Raw genomic sequence first — 22,049 nt, forward strand, 5'->3', positions numbered from 1 at the left:
TGCTAGAAAAAGCTAATACGGCCCTGCCATTCTACTTTATGAGGAAAATAAGTCCCAAGGAGCTAAGCAGCTCTCCCATGGTCACACCAGCAAGGTGGCAAAAACAAGCATCCTGGCCTGTATAGCCCAGGTCTTTCCTGCACCACCATCACTCATGGTTCCCTCAGAGGAGAGAGACATACAATTCTAATGAAGAAGTGTCACCAATGTACTCTAATATTTTGTTGTTGTTTTCTTGAAAACAAATTGGGGCCACACCTCAGTGCCGATCATACCTCCCCAACTGGAAGAGTGTGGCCTTCATGAATCACCTGCAGTTGCACCTTGTGGCCTTCACTGCTTGGAGCTTCTCTGTGGAACCGGCTGTCACAACATCGATCATGTTCTTATCAGACTCTGTCTTGGTTGCAGACCTCAGTCACTGAACCTGTCAGACTTGTTTCTTTTCTTGTTACCAATGACTGTCATTATTTTCCAGCCTCCCAGCCCTGACCTGGCTGATACAGATCAGATGGTGTCTGGATAGAAGCTGCCCCAGTTCTGGGTCCATGATGTATGCGTAAGTACTCATGAAGCTTGCTTTTCTCAGTCAGGTTATCAACAGGGAGAGAGGTTTCCACCTCCTGGGTCAGAAAGGACAGGTGATGGCTGGTGGAGAGAGCTGTAAAAATAAGAGTTTTTCTTGTGTTATTGTTTTTTTGTGTTAAAGTTTTATTCTGTTGTTTTTAAATGTAGGAGGTTTTTGTTGTGTGTTTTTTTTTCTTTAAAAAAAACACACACACAAAGGAACCAATGTAGTCCTTTCTAAGTAATAGAAATAGAAATTATTTGCAGTAATAAATTAACTATGTCATATTTAAACATTTAGAAGAAACTATGCTTCAAAGAGTAAAGTTTTTAATATAGTTCATGTAACTTAGTATGATCAAATAGCTTTGTATAAATTTTTGTCTTATGTTGCCTATAGAAGTATACTCTGGAAAAACTAAAAATAAATGTAAGAGGGGAGTCTATTAAAATTTTTATTTCTCTAACTAAACAACAGAAAGTATGGTAGCAACATATGAATGAAATGATGAAAATTAAAATATTGGTATTTAAAAATTATTGAGTTAACAAAATCTAGACTCTATGTGACATTTGTCATAATTGAACTCCAAAATAATTGATTAATTAATGAATTTAAGGCAAATAATTTGTATATGTTTATATTTAGGCAATTTCAGGCTATTGCTTTACAGATTGAATAACTGATATTTGATCAGAGTGATTTCATTTAAACTCCTGCTTAGTCTTACTTGACTTCTCACAGAGCTTCTTGATTTCTCTACCAATACCAGTTTCCTACATATTCTGCACTGACTGTGTCAAGTGTATTCATGATTTTGTTATAATTATAAGTGTTCAGTTATTTGATTTTCTCTTTAATGAAATATAGTAATTTAGGCTTGTAGGCTTTGACATTATCTGATGACTGTTGTTGCTCTCTCAAATAACAGCATGAGTCATGCACATGGGTCCCCATGGACCCTTTCATGTTAGCATGATGTAGCATATTCTCTGAAGTTCTTATTAAAGAAAAGGAAGTGTATTTCTTATTTACTAAGATAAGAATAGAGTAAGAAAAAATGTGCAGTGGAAAAAGCTTACAATTATGTTTAACAAATATTCCTACAAATATGAAAAGCTAATGATTTTAGTTTTAAAAAATTAATGATCAGAGAACCTGAAGTTCTGTTCTTACTTTTTCCAGAATTGTGTGTATGGCTTTTCTATTAACCTGGTTTTCCTCTTCCCAATTTATTATGTCATCTCTACTCACTCATTTTTCCACTCTGAAAAATGACATGAAATTTCATTGCAGACATGAAATTTCTATATTGAGCCTTATCAGTTTTAATTCAGAGTTTATAGTTCTGAGGATTTTAAGTATTCTTTCTAATTGCATTCCAGGATGAGTATCATTTTTAACATCCATATTGTCAAAAACTATGGATTGTGCCATTGATATAAGATAAGATGATTACTAATGGAATTCATTATTAAAGGTATTTTGCCCAAGATATAGGGTGTCAAAGAACAGATGAGCTAGATATGCAAAGCTTCTTAGCAGAAGTTACCTCTTTTTTATTGTGGCGTAGTGGGAGGAGTAGTGGCATGAGATTTAGATGTATCTAGATTCAGTTTTGCACTTATTTTCCTGGACAAGTCATCTATCAAGACTTCACTTTTTTAGCTATAAACTGTGGAGAAAGTTTACAGTAAAATAAATAGGGAGGAGGTTGTCACTATTAATGGGACTTGAAATCATTGTTGTGAATAAGAACAAAACTATTTTTGTTTTATTGGTTTATTACTTGTTTTATTTTGGTACTATTTAATTTAATTTGTGTGTTTTTTGTATTAAATAATGATGAACTACTATCCAATATTAATTTTATTATATTTTAATAAACCATAGTAGTAAATTAGTAAGTCTAAGTTTTATATTGTGAAACTGTTGTTTATGTGTGTGCCCCATACTGTGATGTAGAACATTTCTTATTGTGGGTCATGGTAAAAAATATGTTTAAAAACATTGCATTAGATAGCATAAAAGTTCTTTGGAATACTTAAGTTTTATGATTTCTAAAGAGTTAATAGCTAGTTAATAATGAGATCATTAACTTTCTTAAGGTACTAGAGAATCATGAAAATTACCCCAGGGTTTACTTTTTTTTTTTTTTTTTTACTAGTCCCCATATCTGGTACTCTCCACAGGGCGGTAGAGATTAGAGATATGGTTACCAGTAGTAGAGACCTCAGAGGCAAGAAGCAAATCAGTAAGCCACATGATGGCACACTCTGATAAGTATAAAAATAAAGTAGTATAAACAAGGTGCTGGAAGAATGCCCACTCAATCTTATAAAAGCTTCTCTGAATATACAATGATTGAGTTTAGTCTCATAAAACAAGTAGGAATTATTAGAACATAGCCCTTGCAAAGGTCGAGAGACTTGAGATATATTTACAAAAAACTATTGGACATTATCAGATAAAAATGAAGTGAAGAGTCAGACTACAAAAGGCCTTTTGTACCAGATTAAAGTCTCCGAACTACATTAGGAGAGCTGAGTGAAAATTAAACAAGAGGAAGAAATAATGAAATTTGCAATTTAGAACTGTTAGGGTGGAACAAAGCAGTTTGATGGTTCATTTGTCTTCTGGGTAGAGTTGTAGACCTAAATAAAGGGCGTGGCAGGGAGACCACCTATGTACACTTTCCTTCTGCCTTCAAGAGTTGTCATATTCTTGAATTATATAATCACTATATGCCTCCAATTAATGTTCCTTCCCACCTTTGGTGAGACACTATAGTCTTCCTTCAAGATTCTAATAAAAGTTACTGTAAAATATTTCTCCTACCCTCACATCACGCATCTTAATTATTTCTGAAGCACAGCCTTCCTATCAAACTTGCATAAGACACTGTTTATATTTCTGTTGGCACTTCTCTGTGTGGTTATTTGTTTTTAATTATATCTCCTCAGTTAAGCAGAGAGCTTTTGCATTCCCAGTGCCAAACACATTGCCTGGTTCATCATAGACTGTCAACATTCATGGGTTGACTTACAATAAAATATGCCTAGAGCCAAAGAACAGATGCTTAGAAAGAGGAAAGGTTAGGAATAAATGAAAATTTCAAACTTACCTTTTTTTTTTTTTTTTACTAACCTATTCAAAAAGGTGTATGCAATATTTGAGTTACAGTAATTCAGAAGGTAAATAAAAAGCTGAGCAGTGGAGAGAATTCATCTCAAGTAAACATATGTTGTTTACTTGAGAATTTATTACAGAAGAGATAAAAGCATCAGATAAATGCTTATAGACTAGATTTTAAAGTTTCATTAGTTCATTAATTCAACAAATGCTTATTACCAGTAGCACACAATACACACATAATATATATACCTACATACATTATACATGCACAGGGTGTGTTATGTGTATATAGTACATGTGTACACATACACATATCACATACACATAAACAAATACACATACAGACACACATAAATAAAACATATTCTCTACTTTTATGGTTACAATCTAAAGGAGGAGACATAATAAACAACTAAACAAACAAATGGATGTGAATTATAAATATAACTATAAGGTAAGGATTTGTACTTTTCTCAAAAACATCTTTCTAATTTACTTCATTTATTTTATAATATCTGGATTTGATGATAATGCTGGTAGTGATAACTGATGTCTTTTATTTACAAGAAATTTTTAGTTTACATGATAACATGCTACAGTCTACTTTTGTTTATCTACATGATAAATTTGTGAAATATATTTTTTGAAACATTAAGTTCTGAAAAAGTTTTCTACTGTGCTTAATGAAGCTTTGTGAAGATCTAAATAGGACCTCTTAACACTATTCAACAAATGTAGGAAGACTACATGGAAACCAGTATTTGACTAAGAAGATAAGTCTGTGTTGCTTTAAGCAAGTATTTGTAGTAGTCTTTTTAAAAAGGATATTGTGTATTGGAGTACTGTGTACTGGTGAATGGATATTTAGGGACAAATAGCAAGAGAGTTTTCATACTCTTGAATCATATAATCACTACTAGAAGCCCAGTGCATGAAATTCATGCACTGGGGTGGGGGGGGGAGGGGCGGGTGTCCCTCAGCTCAGCCTGCACCCTCTCCAATCTGGGATCCCTCTCACAATCTGGGACTGCTGGCTCCCAACTACTCGCTTGCCTGCCAGCCTGGTCACCCCCTAACCATTCCCCTGCCATCCTGATAGATGCCAATCTGCTCCCTTGCCAGCCTGATTGCCCCCAACTGCCCTCCCCTGTCAGCCATCTTGTGGTGGCCATCTTTGACCACATGGGGTGGCCATCCTGTGCAAGGGTGTGATGGTCAATTTGCATGTTACCTCTTTATTATATAGGATATGGCTTCCTTATTTATTATGAAGCATTTGAACCCTTAGCATTTTCAAGAACATTTATATTCAAACTACAGGAATTTATTACAGAGGAGATAAAAGCATCAGCTAAGTGCTTATAGACTAGACAAATTCACAGAAATGTTTGCATTGGATTCTGTACATTATATTTTCTTCCAATAATGTGCATGAGTAAATTTTAACTCTTACTTGATTCTTTTTAGTTGCCAGTATTTATAATATATTGACTTGTTTTTAAATAATTTTGCCAAGTTCTTATTTTTATAATTGCTTGCTTATTTCTGCTTAAAATTTGAAAGCAGGCTGCTTTGAGGCATGGAACAATTTATATAACATTATCATTGGGGGAAGAGAGCAACCCATACATTGGGTATTTTATATAAAACAAAAATGAATTAATTTAAAACATAACTATAGAAAATATACAGTATCATGATATACTAGTGGAGACCATATGAAATTGATGCTTATTGGGTTAAAAATAACTGAATATCAGAGATTTTATATGGTTCAAACTTATCAAGTCTCCTTCAGATCTTGTTTTATTTACTCTAGAATATAATATATGGAATGACTAATGCAACTTTAAAATTACATAATTTAAAAAACTATCAAGGTAACATTTGAAAAATTTTTGTACTATCTAAAATATACTGGCTTAAATACTAGAATGTCAACCAATCTTCAACACACATCCCAACAGGTGAAATATAATAAAGCAAGTTGGCAAGAATTAACTCCTAAAAATAGAATAAAAAAGTCCAGTGCAAAACAGAGTATAGGGTGTATGTAGACACTACTGAAAGAAAAAAATGGGGGGGGGGGTGGAAATCCAGTTAATTGTTTGATCTACAAGGTATCAAACAACTGCCTTAAGTATTTTATCTGCTCCCTTAGGCCCATTGAGAGATTCTTGTATAAACAGACAAACTTGAACAGGCACAAGATCTAAAACGAATGAGGCCTTTGATGTGATATTGTAGTGTCAAATTTTAAGAGAAGTGATACAAAGTAAGAATCTACAGTTTCATCTTGATAACATTTTATAAAAATAGATTAAAAATCAGGTCAGTACTGTTACTCCCATCATTCACATTGAAATCATGATTTTTGTCATGCGTATAGACCTGAACAAGTTGTAGAGACCTGTTAGAGACTGGATTTGACAATAGCATGAACACTGCCTCGAAACTGCATCAATGGTATCATCTCAGCTCTCTGCTCAACTAAGTCTGTGAGGCATTTCCTGTCCCAATAATTCCCTACTACTTACCCTCCCCTCCCACTTATCATTCATCCTTTCATAATCATCTTTCCCTTTGATGGTTACTAGTGTCTGATTATGGCTTCATTTCCAATCTCAAACTTTGGTTGCTTTAGGTGGTACTGGCCACTACTTTGCTATTGATAAGGTAGAGGAAAGATTAATTCATTTTTTTCATTGCTTATACTAGTATATCATGTCACTTTTAAGAATATATTAACTCATAGATATTATGATTGGGTACTTGGGATATTATCAGATAAGATGGTTGAGACAAGTACCTTTACTTTTTTACATTTTTTAAAAAAAAATATGTTTTTATTTATTTCAGAGAGGAATGGAGAGAGACAGAAACATCAATAATGAGAGAGAATCATTGATCAGCTGCCTCCTGGGGATTGAGCCCGCATGTGCCCTTGACCATATCGAACCTGTGACCCTTCAGTCCACAGGAAGACACTCTATCCATTGAGCCAAACCAGCTAGGGCCACCTTTTCACATTTTGTATGATATTTTTATTCACTAGTCAATGATAAGGCAACTCAGCCTCTGAGGGGAAAAATTCCAAGAATGGGGAACTCTTAAACTTCTTTGTATGCAGCACTCTAACCTACTCATTACTTCTTTCACACTGGGCCTATCAGAAATGTGACAAAGATTCTGGGACATGTTAATTTTGCTTATTTTATATGCAGATTATATCAGTTGTAAATGAGAATATTGTTAATCTCTTTCATCTAGGGCATTTATATCTTAATCATAGCTCCTCCCTTTTAACTGGATTGCAAAATACCACTCAAATATAAAACTTTAATACCAATCAATCATACAGGAAGCTCAGAGCAAAATATTGGCTGCTTATTGAAAGCAACATTGTTTTAAAATACATATTTATACATTTCACTAATTAGTTTGCCAGAAATTGTATGGTAATAGCACATTCCTTTTGGTATCTGTCATACACAGAGTGGGGCAAAAGTAGGTTTACAGTTTTGAGTATGTGAAACAGTTTATTCTTGTATTATTATTTATTAATTTGTATTATTTTCCATATAAACAATTGTAAACCTACTTTTGCCCCACCTTGTATATATAAAATAGAGCTGTTATTTATGGCAAATTCAAATTTATTGTAATTAATAGCACTTTTTATCACTATTTGGTCTTTAAATCGTAGACAAAATATTAAATATTTTTTTGTGGCTATCATACTAAAAATGTTCAACAAAATTACAAAATATTTGTCAGGAGAATATGTGCTTAACAGTTTATGAATTCTTTTCTCAGGCACTAAGTCTATTTCAAATCTGCTTTTGCCCCCTAAGATATTCTCTCAAACTCAGTCTGGAGTAGCAAAATGGGTTTCTCACGAAACATTTATGCTGTGCTGGATGAGATGGTTAAAATTATTTTAGTTGTCAGAAATGGACTTGAGTTAAAAAGAGAATTTAGTCAGAAGCCATTGGGCTAGCTCATAACACTAAAAACAAACAAACAAAAAAGAAAGAAAGAATTGACATAGGAGGCATGGATCCAGTCTGGAGCCAGTCAGCTAGGTGTATTAAACAGAAAAGGAGTAATTTACCATTTTTCTTTTTAATTTACTTTATGCCAATATTTGAAAAGAGAATTCCTGGCTCATTTTTTTTTTTTTTTGAGGAAAAAAGTAAATGTCCTGCCTGTTACCTAGTCTGAAGTACTAATACCTAGTGGAAAATCTCATTTTTTGATTTACTGTTAGATGGGATATGCTACTATTTGTCTACAAAATAATAACCTCAGATCAGAGATTCTTGATTTGATTCTGGAAAGTTACGTTTTTTTTAATTATTTTGCAAACATTGGTTTATGTCCTCCCTGTCTTGGGAAATGCTGGCAAGTTGTGAATCTAATCTCAGATCAGAGATTCTTGATTTGATTCTGGAAAGTTATGTTTTTTTTTAAATTATTTTGAAAACATTGGTTTATGTCCTCCTTGTCTTGAGAAATGCTGGCAAGTTGTGAATCTTGGGTACATTGTGTTTCACTTTTATAGTTGAAATTTTCCATGTCAACAAGATTTTCTAACTGCTCTGCAAGGACACTTTGGAAATATAAAAATAAGCAGAGGACAAACCTCTGCTCTTTGGGAGCTTGCAGTCTTGGAGAAGTGAACTTTTACCTTTAGGGGCATTCTGGCTTTCGGGGTAGTCAGCTAAACCCGAGGCTACAGTCACAGAGAATTAAACCGAGAGTCCAACTTTTCCCAGATGCCTTTACTGCTGGAGCCATATTAAATGTCTAAAGTGAGTTCCCCTACAGGTGCGCACATTTCATTTTGGTGATATCTTTCTCTTTTTTTATTATTGCAAAACCTGTGCAAAATTTCAAGTTTCCTTGATTCACTACCATGTTAGGTGATGAATATGAAAAGACGTTTGACTGTTCCGTCTGTGAACATGATCTGAATACTGCGTACAGTAATTCTTTTCCCTTGAGAGAATAACTTCTTCCCATTTGATACTCAAGAAAAATAAAGATTCCTAATTACAAACTTCTAGTCTTCATTTGGGAAAGTGATAGGTTTCCTCTACTCTCTAAAACAGACGTTTCAAAGGAATAGGCATTGAAAAGTTCTCATGCCATAGTACAAGATTTAAGTCATGTATATTTTCCTGAGTTTTCTCTCTTTTTGTCATAATTAAGTCTGTGGAAATGGAATGGCCTAAGCCTTATTGAACTGTTCAGCTAGAGATAGTCTTACTATTGCCCAGATTCAAAGGTCCCTTTGGCCTCCAAAATTACATTTAAAATGAATGTTGTATTTGCTGTCTGTTGCTACTTGTCTCCGTTGGCATGTGTGCGTCACTACGTGTGTGGTTGTTTTTAGGAAAGTTGTTAACCTCAGTTAACCCATGTAATTTAGAAGATATGATTAATCACCAGCATTCCCAGAAATGAAGGCTTTTTGGCAAGAGTAGAGAGAACTATGCCCAAATTGAATATCTAAAGTGTACCTGTCCTTCAAGTTGAATACAAATATGTTAAGACATGTGTAAGACATAAAAAGAATTCCCTTCAGGCCTACTTCCTGGAGAACACCCGATTAGCACATAAATATTTATGCTATACATAGAGCTCATTTACCTTAAGCGTGGTTATTTACTTTTCTTTAGTAACAAGGATAATCAAGTATTTAAATTCTCATCTTGATGGATTCACTTCACCCATTTCAAATGAATTGCACAGGGTTTCCTTGTAACATTTTAATGACATTGAGAATAAGCACAGAAATATCCCCCATGAGGAAGTCCTGTGAGAGTGTAAACAAAAAGATTTGAATAATATTGGCCACAATTATTAAAAGATGTTTATAGAGTCCTCACAATATAACTTTTCTTTTTTACTATAAACTCTTGGCCAACTCATCCTCCTTTTCTTTGTGTTGCTGAGTCAAAATAATGAATAACTTTATTAAACATAAATTCTTGACTTTCTGCTTCTAATTTTGAGAGGCATCACTGTTGACTGATTTTAAAACAAAGCCATAGCCTTACATCCTGAGTGGGGGAAAAAAAGCAGACTTAAAGCCATAGCCTTACATCCTGAGTGGAAAAAAAAAAAAGCAGACTTAAAGCCATAGCTTTACATTCTGAGTGAAAGAAGTATTTCTTAGGGAGATGGGTTGTCATCGTTTCTATTCACCTGCTATGTAATTCCCTTAATATTATTCAATTCTTGGAAGATGTATAAGAAATGCTTTCTTAATATGTCCCTGACTGTATGGGAATTTTGCTAACTGGTGAAAGGATCTGGTAATGTTCACCTGATTCTAATTTATATGACAACAGGTACGTAGGTTTGGTCATCAGTGAATATACAGTGCCTATAATGGTGCTGGGCACACAGTACATGCTCAATAAAACTTGCTGAATGAATTAAATGTGACAGAAGGGTTAGATTCATGTTATATGATCCTAAAGAAATATAAGTAGCATAATGGATGCAAACTTTAGGCATGCATTCTTAAAAACTATTGACAGGTTATTACAAGATGAAAGAAGTTTCCTCAGGAATTTAGGAAGGGGAGGTTTTAAGAATAGGATGGCCAACATTATAGGAGTGACACAATGAATAGGATTTTACCATTGGTGATTGAAGGGCATTAATTATGTTATGTTTAACTAGGAATTCTGAGATTCTATATGGGTTTCTGGGAAAAATCAAGAAAGGAGTCTTCAAATTTCTATCTTCATGCTTACAAATACATTTGTATCTGCAACCAATCTCAGAGAGAAAAGTTTCCTTTGTTAAAGACTATCTTCTCTAGATTTCAGTTTTTCTTACCTATCTGAGGATCTGGGAGAGAGAGGGAATAAATGGCTCATGCCTATATCCACCATCTGCCTGCTAGTTCCTTACTCGCAGGTTGAAGTCTGCCAGGAGTTTCCTACGTAGATAAGACTTTATGGAGGTGATAGTTGAAAGATGAAAATGTGCTCTTTGGGTACATGTCAGGTAAAGGCTGGAGGATGGAATGTGAGGGAGGGCAGTGGAGGCTGTTGAGGGCCACACCGAGAATGATCTTGGGGGGGGGAGGGGAAGTATCTTGGGATTATGGTAAAATTCAGCATTAATTCTTGCAAATGTGTCTCAGAGGAGTGATTACACGCTGGCAGATTTCCACACACCCTCTCACCCCAGATCAGCTCTGATTAAATTGGTGCCATACGGTAAAGTTCCCTATAAGCACTAATTTGAGAAAAGGGTCTCACCACCTCAAAATGTTTCTTTCCCTTGATCTGACTAAACACCTTAGAATCTTCCTTCTTCTCTTTCTCACATCACATTCGGCAATCAATTCATCAGCAACATCTGTTAGTTCTGCTTTCAAAATATATTCTGAATTCAATTATATATTCTAATGTGGACTGTTACCTCCTAGTACAAGCTACCATCTTATCTCACCTGTACTATTATCGTAATGGTCCCCTAATCAGTTTCCCTGCCTCTACTACCCTTCATGTTACCCTCACCCCTTACCACAGTGTATTCTCCACAGAGTGAGCTTTTTAATAGGACCATATCATTCCACTAATCAGAACTCTATAATGGTTTCCCTTTTCACAGAGAATAACATAAAAGCCCTGGCCAGTGTGATTCAGTGGTTTGAGTGTCGGCCCATGCACCAAAGGGTCATGGGTTTGATTCCTTGTCAAGGGCATGTACCTGGGTTGCAGGTTTGATTCTGTCCACGGTCGGGACACATTTGTGAGGCAACCAATCGACGTGTCTCTCTCACATAGATGTTTCTCTCTCTCTCTCCCCCCTCCCTCTATCCCTTCCTCCCACTCTCACTAATAATCAATGGAAGAAATATCTTCCAGTGAGGATTAACAAAACAAACAAACCAAAAATAACATAAAAAGGTCCTTATTGTGACATGCTAGGTATGATCTGGTTCATGACTCTGACCTCATCTTCTTCCCATTTCTGCTTGCTCACTGCACACTGGCCACACTGCCCTTTTCACTCTTTTTGAAAACACCAAGTCTGCTCCCACTTCAGGACACTGGTCTCTACTGTTCCCTTTGCTTGTAGTACTTTGCCCTCAGATATTTGCACGATTCCAGTCCTCACAGTGTTCACTTCTCTGCTTAGATGTCACCTTTGCAGAGAGCCCTCCCCTGATTACGTTAACCTGACTACACCCCCACTTGTTCTCTGCCCCCTTACTCGATACTTTATATTTATGTATAGATTTAGTGCTCAGTGTTTTCCCAATCAGAAGATGTAATGTCAGAAAATATATAACCAGTCCTGCCATATTTCTACCACCTAAAATAGTGCTTGAAACAAGTAGATGTTCAATGAACATATATTAAATGAATAAAATTAAAGGTGTCATGCTTGGAAGTTATGGTAACCACATGACTTGAGGCAGAAGATTTTGAAGAGCCTGGTACATTGTGTGTGTGTGTGTGTTTTACTATTTTACATTTTACTAGTATCCCTGTGCACAAATCCATGCACCAGTAGCTCGCCAGTAGCTCCCTGCCGCCCTCCTGTAGCTCCCTCTGCGCCCCCCTACCCCCATAGCTTGCTGCTCTGCCCCTTCCTGTAGCTCTCCGCTGCCCGCTTGTAGCTCGCTGCCCCACCCTCCTGCTGACTCCTGATCCGGTCGTTACACGGTTGGTTGTTACACTTCACGGCATAACGACCATTTGCATATTACCTCTTTATTATATAGGATAATTTATTTATTAAAAATTTTTTTCAATTAGAGTTTATATTCAATATTATTTTGTATTAGTTTCAGGTGTACAGCGTAGTGGTTAGAAAATACTTTACAAAGTGTTCCCCCTGATATTTCCAGTACCCAACTGGCACCATACATAGTTACAATGTTATTGACCATATTCCCTATGCTGTACTTTACAACCACATAGCTATTTTGTAACTATGAATCTGTGTTTTTGAATCCCTTCACCTTTTTCACCTAGTCCCCCAACCTCCTTCCCTCTGGCAACCATCAGTGTGTTCTTTGTATCTATGAATCTGTTTCTATTTTGTCCTTTAGATTCCACATCTAAGTGAAATCATATGGTATTTGTCTTTCTCTGACTGACTTACTTCTCTTAGCATAATACCCACTAGGTCCATCCATGCTGTTGCAAATAGTAAGATTTCGTTCTTTCTTATGACTCAATGATATTCTATTGTTTATATGTAGCACTGCTTTTCTATCCACTCATCTATTGATGGGCACTTGGGTTGCTCTCATAAGTTGTCTATTATAAATGACTGGAGGCCTGGTGAACGAAATTAGTGCAAGGCGGGAGGGAGAGGTCCCTCAGCCAGGCCTGCACCCTCTCACAATATGGGACCATTTGGGGGATGTCCGACTGCCGGGGACATCCCTCTCACAATCCAGGACCGCTGGCTCCTAACTGCTCACCTGCCTGCCTGCCTGATCACCCCTAACCACTTGCCTGCCTGCCTGATCACCCCTAACCACTTGCCTGCCTGCCTGATCACCCCTAACCACTCTGCATGCCTGCCTGATCACCCCTAACCACTCTGCCTGCCTGCCTGATTGCCCCTAACCCCTCTTTCTCCTGCCTGATCACCCCTAACCACTCTGCCTGCCTGCCTGATCACCCCTAACCCCTCTGCCTGCCTGCCTGATCACCCCTAACCACTCTGCCTGCCTGCCTGATCACCCCTAACCACTCTGCCTGCCTGCCTGATTGCCCCTAACCCCTCTTTCTCCTGCCTGATTGCCCCTAACTGCTCGCTTGCCTGCCTGATCACTCCTAACCGCCTCTGCCTTGGCCCCCATCTCTGTGGCTTTGTCTGGAAGGATGTCTGGAATGATGTCCGGAAGGTCGTTTGGCTGTCTGGTCTAATTAGCATATTATGCTTTTATTATTATAGATGCTACAATGAACATAGGGGTGCATATATTCTTTTGAATTAGTATTTCCAGCTTCTTTGGATATCCACCCAGAAGTGGAATTTCTGGGTTGTAATGAAGTTCCATTTTTAATTTTGGGGGGAAACTCCACACTGTTTTCCCTAGTGGTTGTACCAATCTGAGGGCATAATACCCTCTAGGTCCATCAATTCCCACCAACAGTGCATGAGAGTTACCTTTTCTCCACATCCTGGATAACACTTGATATTTGTGGATTTAGTGAGGATAGCCATTATGACAGAGGTGAAGTGATATCTCATTGTGGTTTTAATTTACATTTCTCTAGTGATTAGTGATGTTGAGCATCTTATCATAATCATATGTTTATTGGCCATCTGTATGTCCTCTTTGGAGAAGTGTCTATTCAAGTCTTTTGCCCATTTTTTAATTGGATTGTGTTTTTGTTTTTTGGTGTTAATTTGTATGAGTTCTTTATAAATTTTGGATATTAACTCTTTATCAGATGTATCACTGGTGAATATGTTCACCCTTTCAGTGGACTGTCTTTTTATTTTGTTGGTGGTTTCCTTAGCTGTGCAAAACCTTTTTAGTTTGAGGTAGTCCCGTTTATTTCTTATTGTTTCCCTTGACCTAGGAGATATATAAGAAAAAAATATTGCTAAGAGAAATGTCTGAGATTTTACTATGTTTACCTCTGGAGTTTTATGGTTTCAAGCTTACATTAAAGTCTTTAATTTATTTTGTGTTTATTCTTGTGTATGGTGTGAGAAAGTGGTTGAATTTTATTATTTTTGCATGTTCTGTCCAATTTTTCTAGCACACTTATTGAATAGACTGTCTTTACCCTAGTGTATGTTCTTGACTCTTTTGTAAAATATTAATTGACCTTATAGGTGTGAGTTTATTTCTAGGCTCTCCTTTCTGTTCCATCGATCTACATGTCTGTTCTTATGTCAATAACATGATGTTTTGATTACTATGGCCTTGTAGTATAGTTTGATATCAGGTAGCATGATTCCTCCAACTTTGTTCTTTCTCAAGATTGCTGTGACTAATTGGGGTCTTTTGTGGTTCCATATAAATTTTTGGATTATTTGTTCAAGTTCTGTGAAATACACCATTGGCATTTTAATAGTAATCGCATTGAATCTAGATTGCTTTGGGTAGTATGGATATTTTAATGATGCAAATTCTTCCTATTCATGAACATGATACATGCTGCCACTTATTGTATCTTCTTCAATTTCTTTTTTTCAGTCTCTTATAGTAATCTAAGTATAGTCTTTTACAACCTTGGTTAAATTTATCCCTAGTTTTGTTTGTTTGTTTGTTTTTTATACCATTGTACGAGTCTGGTGCATTTTTAAGAAAATGGAGAAACTGTAGAAATATTACTCCTATTTGTAAGAATTAAATTAAATTACTAAATATTGCTGGTTGTGTAGCTGTTTTCAGAGGTGAAGCTTACCTTGCTGATATTATAGCGTGGGAGGAGGTTGCTTCTGGATGCCTACAAGATGGCAATCATGATTTTAAAGGTCAGCTATAAGGAGAGATAGATCTTGTGCTGGATATAGAACTCATAGGTCTAAAAATATTTTTTAAAGGAATTTTTGGAAAACATGAAAATTTTATCACCTATATCCTGACATGTCCTATATGCCTTTTACTATTATATTCCACTATTTAAATAGGATTTAATAGGAATAATACCCCCCATTATATAAAGAGCTATTACACATTCCATTAAAGGAGCAGAATGTTATGCAATTTCTGCCCACACTCTACAACATTGCTCTTCTCCCTTGCCTGCCAAGCCAGTCGTGTCTAGCTGGCCGGGAAGCTAATTTTGATGACTAACTCATATTTTAAATTCCCCTAGTTTCTCACCACTTTGAAAGTTATTTATTCTTTTGTGGTCACATGTGGTCATTTTTAGACTATGCCCTGAGATATTTTTTGGACAAAAACAAGGATATTTCTTGCCAGAGTCGTTTGATTTGTGTTCCTAGTTTTTAAAATTCTTATCAAGTCCTAAGCAAATTCACCCTATCATGAAAATACCAGTGTCATTACTACTTAGATAGCTGTATTATTTTAAATATTGCAACAACACACTCAGTTCCTCTCTATTACTACTCATCATTTGCCAGTGTTTCTGATTCATGTGTTCAAGAATTGCCAAAGTCTTCCCACAGAAATAGGTCTCTCAGAAAGAATTGTACTGCTATCAGCTGAACTAAATTAGACTATGTAAACTACTAACATGGTTTCCAAAATTCTCTTAAACTCTTATTCTCATTTCCATCTAAAATGTGTGAATTGTTTTCTTTTGTCAATTTTATAAATTTTTTCTATTGAGTGCTACTGAAAAATGCTATTAATCAATATGTTTTATTTGACCTCCAAATAAACTCGTGGTCATATTCCTGTTATGATAATGAGAAGTTGTTGTGCTTGTGAGCAACGAGCCGTAGGTACAGGATGTACTTCGCCAGTACCGCCTGCTTGGGAACTCCCTTTATCCTTCGGGGGCTAGCTCAGCTGTCACATTGTCTGAAGTCTTTCCTGTAACCATCTCTGTCCCTTCTGCAAACTTTATTCCTCAGTCCTCCGTGTTTTCTTGACAGTACTTGGTAAATCTATTATTTTCCCTATGACAGCATATTGATTTTATTATTTTATGCCTTTTTATTCATCCATAAGCCCCTTGAATATAAGCTCTATGTTGTTTTTTGTTTCTTTTTTAATTTTTATAACACTAGTGTTTAGAATGCATTTGACACATACTAAAAGGTCCTTAAATAGAATTGGACATGTAATAATCCTGCTGACTAGATCACACATCATGTGGCTCTGGGTGTGTTCCAAGTTCAGTGCTACCTGAGCTTTGTCTAAAGGTGACACATTTACTTGAATAAACCAATTGTCAGACTGTTAATATGTAGTTTTGGGACCTTTCACCATGAACTCAGCAGTCACATAGTAAGACTGTGATAGAGAAAAGTTACTGGAAAAATTTCTAATCTTTTGGCGTTTAGAAAAAGTAGATGATACCCAAATTTACAGGGTTTAGATCAAGCTTTGCCTCTGCAACTGCAAATAAAATACGATAGTTTTAATAATATTTATTATTATATAGTTCTATTATATATACACTAGAGGCCTGATGCACGAAATTCATGCAAGAATAGGCCTTCCGTCCCCTGGCTGCTGGCACCAGCTTCCCTCTGGCATCCAGGACCAGGCTTTCCTCACAGCCCCAGCTTGTCTGGAAGGTCATCCGGAAGGACGTCCAGTCTAATTAGCATATTATGCTTTTATTATTATAGATATACATATATATGCGTATATAATATATATGAACAGCTTTGTTCTATGTATTCTCACATGAAGATTAACAACATAAAGATATACCTAAATTGAGGCCTGAGGGACTGGGACATGTTTAAATGATATTATATTATATTTTGTATATGTTTATGTACTATATAAATATATTTTACTTTTACTCGTTAAAAGGGTACAAACAGATTAACTTTGAAAATTCTGGAATAAGACTCATTTACACGTGAAAAAGCTATCTTCATTATCATGACTTATTTGTAATTATTATTCTTTAATCTGGTCAAAAATACTATGATTTTTTTCCATGTATTTTTATATTTTATTGGATTCTTGAATAGGTTTGTCCCATGGTTCTTATATTAAGATTAATAATCTAAAACATATATATAGGTTGAGGTTTGAGAGACTGGGAAGTGTCTTAATCATATAACAATCTCTCCATTGTGCCTAACATAAAAGACACTCCTACCATTTAATGCACAAATATATAATGAAGGTAGCCTACTTCTGCACACTTCTACTTAAACTATACTAGTTAGGACCCCAATTAATTTGTCATAAAAACCTCCATTCAAAGAAAAAGTTTACAAGACAAAGTAGAAAACAACTCTATTCCAATTGGCAATTGCTCAAATAAACTTAAAAGTTCAAGACTGAACTATTAGCTGTAGCTTCTCTCTAATAATAAGCAACTGTCATGTGTTCAATGATTAGCCATCTCTGATATGTTAATATACTAATATACTAATCATAGCTCATTACAACTGGTGATATAGTTATTGGGAGGGGCCAGGCTTTCTCACCTGTTTATTTAGGTATCATTACAGTGCTTATCATCAAAGATGCTGCCTCTAAAAGATGAAATAACTCTCAGGCTTAATTGATAATCTACACAGGTGGCACTTTGGAGGGACAACATTACAGGTTATGTTTGCTCTATTGAGCAGAATATTGGAGGCTGTGTAGAGAGAAAGATATAAGGCTGAGATTTATTTTATTTTATTTATTTATTTTTTTAAATATATTTTATTGAGTTTTTACAGAGAGGAAAGGAGAGAGATAGAGAGTTAGAAACATCGATGAGAGAGAAACATCCTGCACACTCCCCACTGGGGATGTGCCCGCAACCAAGGTACATGCCCTTGACCGGAATCGAACCTGTGACCTTTCAGTACGCAGGCCGACGCTCTATCCACTGAGCCAAACCGGTTTCGGCAGAGATTTATTTTTATATAGTACATCTTTTTGGTCTTTGATAATGTAGTTAGTCTGCTATATTGAGATGAGTTAAGCTGTAAGAATGAAATAACAGCTTAGACCCAAGAAGAATGCAAGCAGGGGATACCTCTAGGAATATAAAAAGGATTTTTTTCTGCTAAAGAAACTGAAATGCTTCTCCTATTAAGTCATGAAATATTCTCTGGTTTACAACTGCTTCTCCATACTTTTTTTAATGGCCAGTTCATCCAACAGGTCAAGTTATTTTTCAATGCAAATACTTGACACACTTTCCTGATTTGCCATCATTCTATGCATGGCAGATTTCTTCTTATCCTTCATGTCTCAGCAAAAATGTTACTTTCACAGAGAGGACTTTCTCACTCACCCTTTCTAAGTAGTCTCCTCTCCCAACCCAATCCATACCTTCTTATTTTTGATCATGGACATCTGATTCATCTTCCTCCTAGCTCTTATCACCACTGTAAGAGTCTCTATGTTTACTGGTTTTATCTGTCTCCCCTTATATACTGGAAGCACTATGAAAACAAAGACCATGTGTTTGGGTTGCATTCACTATGTACTCCATAACTACTAGTATCTAAAACATGGTAGGTGTTTATGAAATAAATGTTTGTTGAGTATTTAATATAATACTTATGTTTTAGAATTCTTCAGCTTTTGTATGCAAATTACTTTTCTAGATCAAGTATCTAAACTGCATTTCTTTTATTTATCATTCATTCATTTATTTGAAGAACAGCAAAATTCATGTAAGAAATTATTCTAGATATTAGGGTTATATAAAAAGTAGTATAATAATCTGCTATTTTTCTCAATGGTATATTTTATGACAGTTCTTATTCCTATAGTTTTTCAGAAATTATGAATTATCTCTACATGATTTAAAAAATATTCACAACAACCTTCAGAAGTGAGGGATATCATCACCTTAATTTAACACACAAGGGATTCCTAGGGTCAGATACATCAAGATAACAGGGTTAATATGTGACTAAATAAGGTTTGAAGCCTTGAATTTATGATGTTGAATTTCATGCTTTTTCTAATACTCGTTTCACATGTACTTCGTTACGCTAACTATTGTTTCATTTATATTCAAAATACCAAAAGGTTTTAGTTCCTGTATTTTAATGAGATTTTTAGAATGACATGAACTTCTGACATTGACAGTTATTTTGTCATCATTACATTAATGTGATCTCCTAGCAATGCCATTTTTTATTTGATATCCACATCGAAAAATTAAAAGATAAGGCATTATCCAAGAGGTTGTTAGAAAAAAGGTGTGGATCTTATTTGAAATATTCTGGGCTTGTTGCCTTCAGACTAAGGATTGTGCTTATATGCAATATTATATTTTTTAAAATATATTTTATTGATTTTTTCCAGAGAGGAAGGGAGAGGGATAGAGAGTTAGAAACATTGATGAGAGAGAAACATCGATCAGCTGCCTCCTGCACACCCCCTACTGGGGATGTGCCCATAACCAAGGTACATGCTCTTGACCGGAATCGATCCTGGGACCCTTCAGTCCTCAGGCGATGCTCTATCCACTGAGCCAAACCAGTTAGGGCTACATGCAATATTATTAACTATATTCCCTATGTTGTACTTTACCTCCCCGTGACTATTTTGTAACTACCAATTTGTTGTGAATAATTCTATTTAAAGGCAAGACCCAAAAACCAAACAGAATAGAGCAAAACAAAGCCATAGCTTCAGTGAAGGAAATAAACAGACTATCTTCTGAAAGCCATGAAAGGTTTCTATTACTCATTTTATAGAAGAGAGGAATTTTCAGAATTTGAACCAGTTGCACATTTAAAATATATATTATTATAATCAACTTATAAAAGTTTATTGCACACTTAGGACTGCCTTGAATTTTTATTCATTTAAGGTAAACTATACTTCCTTTGCAGTTGGCTGCTATCTGCATACTCCTCCCGCCAACTCTACTCTAAAACACTGCAGTGAATACTTGGTAAAACTTATTTCAACTTCCACATGAAACAAAAGTCAACATTTTAGTATATCAAACTGAGAATAGCTGATCAGCAGATAAAACTCATTTTAAAATTAAATATGACCATGATAAAATCTTTTTTACTCTGATGCAGAGTTATCATGAGGTAATATATGATTATCACCTATATATTTGACAGAATTTTATTTTTGTCATTTTTTGCTTTTTTAAGGCTCACAGTAAAGCAATCAAATTAATAAAACTTAGGAAAAAAGAAGTGAGAATTTAAAATATTGCAGCAATCAAAATATTTACATACTAAATATATTTTGGAAATGGTAACATACACCACTTAGGTGAGAAGGAAGATATTGTGCATGGGGACATAAGAAACTTTTTTATTTTTCCTGAGTGTGTGGTAGTAGCCTTAACAGTTACTTTATTATTAGAGTCATGCAAACAGGTGTCAGAGACACAACTAGAGTAGAGTCAAGGACAAAGGACATAAAATGGATACTTTGCATTTGGCTCAGACTCAAGGGTAAGGACACCACATTGCTCATTAATAACAACATTGATGCCACATTGGAAACCTTCTGTTCATTGAATCTTCCTCATCTTGCTTAGAGGCACAATCATTTACCTGGATATTGAAACACTGGAGCCATTAACCCTTTTCTTATCACATAGCTAGTCAACAGTCAACAAATATCAAGAATTGGAACTAAATCTCTCTTCCCCACCCGACTGTCTCAGCCTTAGTTCAGGCCCTCACCATCTCTCTCCTAGACCTTCTAAATGACCTCTAAACCTGTCTTCCTATCTGCCCTTTGGCTCTAATTCCCATCCTCATTCATATCTCTGTGATTTTTCTAAATTCTCAGTCTGATTAAAACCTTTATTGACTACCATCTCCTACAGAATCAATTTCAAGCTCTTCATTCTGGGTTATGATATTGCCTAGGATCTGGTCCAGCCCACCTCTTTACCATATCCTCTTTCAAGCACAGCAGTGCTGGGAAAGACTTGCAATTGTGGACATACTTTAGGAGACCATAAAATATTTGAGGGCAAAAGACTTATTTTATGTATTTTTGTTTCTAGTGCCAAAATGTCAGATAGAATGCAGTGGAAATATATTCCCAGTTGAGCTTTAAGTAAAACTTACATTGTGAATGGGATGTTGGGGGAGGATATACAAATTAAAATCTTGTGTTCTTTTCAATATCTAAGCATCCTATTGTTATTTAGCAGTATAAACTATTTCTGTAGAGTAATAAAGTAAGTGAACATAGAGTAAAGCCATAATGATTATTTTTTGTCTTACTGTTTATTCCTTTCCATTATCACAGACCAGCTCAATTTTCAAAAGCTGATAATTACCCTCCAGTTGAATTTCAAAGAAGACAGCAATTTTGGGACCCTATTCGCCTAGCTCTTTTCACATTGGTAATTGTAGCAATCATAGGAATTACGATTGGCATTGTTAGTCATTACGTAGTTGAGGGTAAGTATCCAGGTCACATTTCTATTGCCTAAGTGCTCCATGACTGAATATCTTAAAATTCTCTGTTGTATAAAAAATGTCATTTGCATGACATTAACATTTTAATTACTAATGTTTTACTGATGTTAAATTATAGTTTGCTCCAGTATTGAGTTCAGTCTTACATATTTCCAACCAGTGAAGCTTGCAATATAGATAGACACATGTCAAAGAAATACATATTTAAAAAGAGAAAGAATGAAAGATTATCCTCAGAATAAAGATAAATCACATCATGTGCTGAGTTTAATATACTTTTCTCAAAATCAATACCTTGAGTTGCCCCAAGAAGAGTTGA

The 22,049-nt window shown here is 35.5% G+C and overlaps 1 protein-coding gene across 1 annotated transcript in view; it reads left to right on the forward strand.

Moving 5' to 3' along the window:
• Positions 1-445: 445 nt before the first annotated feature.
• The window catches only part of TMPRSS11F (transmembrane serine protease 11F), a 57,325-nt gene continuing 35,721 nt past the window's right edge, over positions 446-22,049 (forward strand). The window contains exons 1-2 of the mRNA XM_059669660.1: positions 446-559; positions 21,558-21,712. Of these exons, the coding sequence (XP_059525643.1) occupies positions 549-559; positions 21,558-21,712 (166 nt within the window). The 5' untranslated portion in view covers positions 446-548. The remainder of the gene's footprint in view (positions 560-21,557; positions 21,713-22,049) is intronic.

The sequence above is a fragment of the Myotis daubentonii genome, chromosome 1 (genome assembly GCF_963259705.1).
Source record: "Myotis daubentonii chromosome 1, mMyoDau2.1, whole genome shotgun sequence".
NCBI lineage: Eukaryota > Metazoa > Chordata > Mammalia > Chiroptera > Vespertilionidae > Myotis > Myotis daubentonii.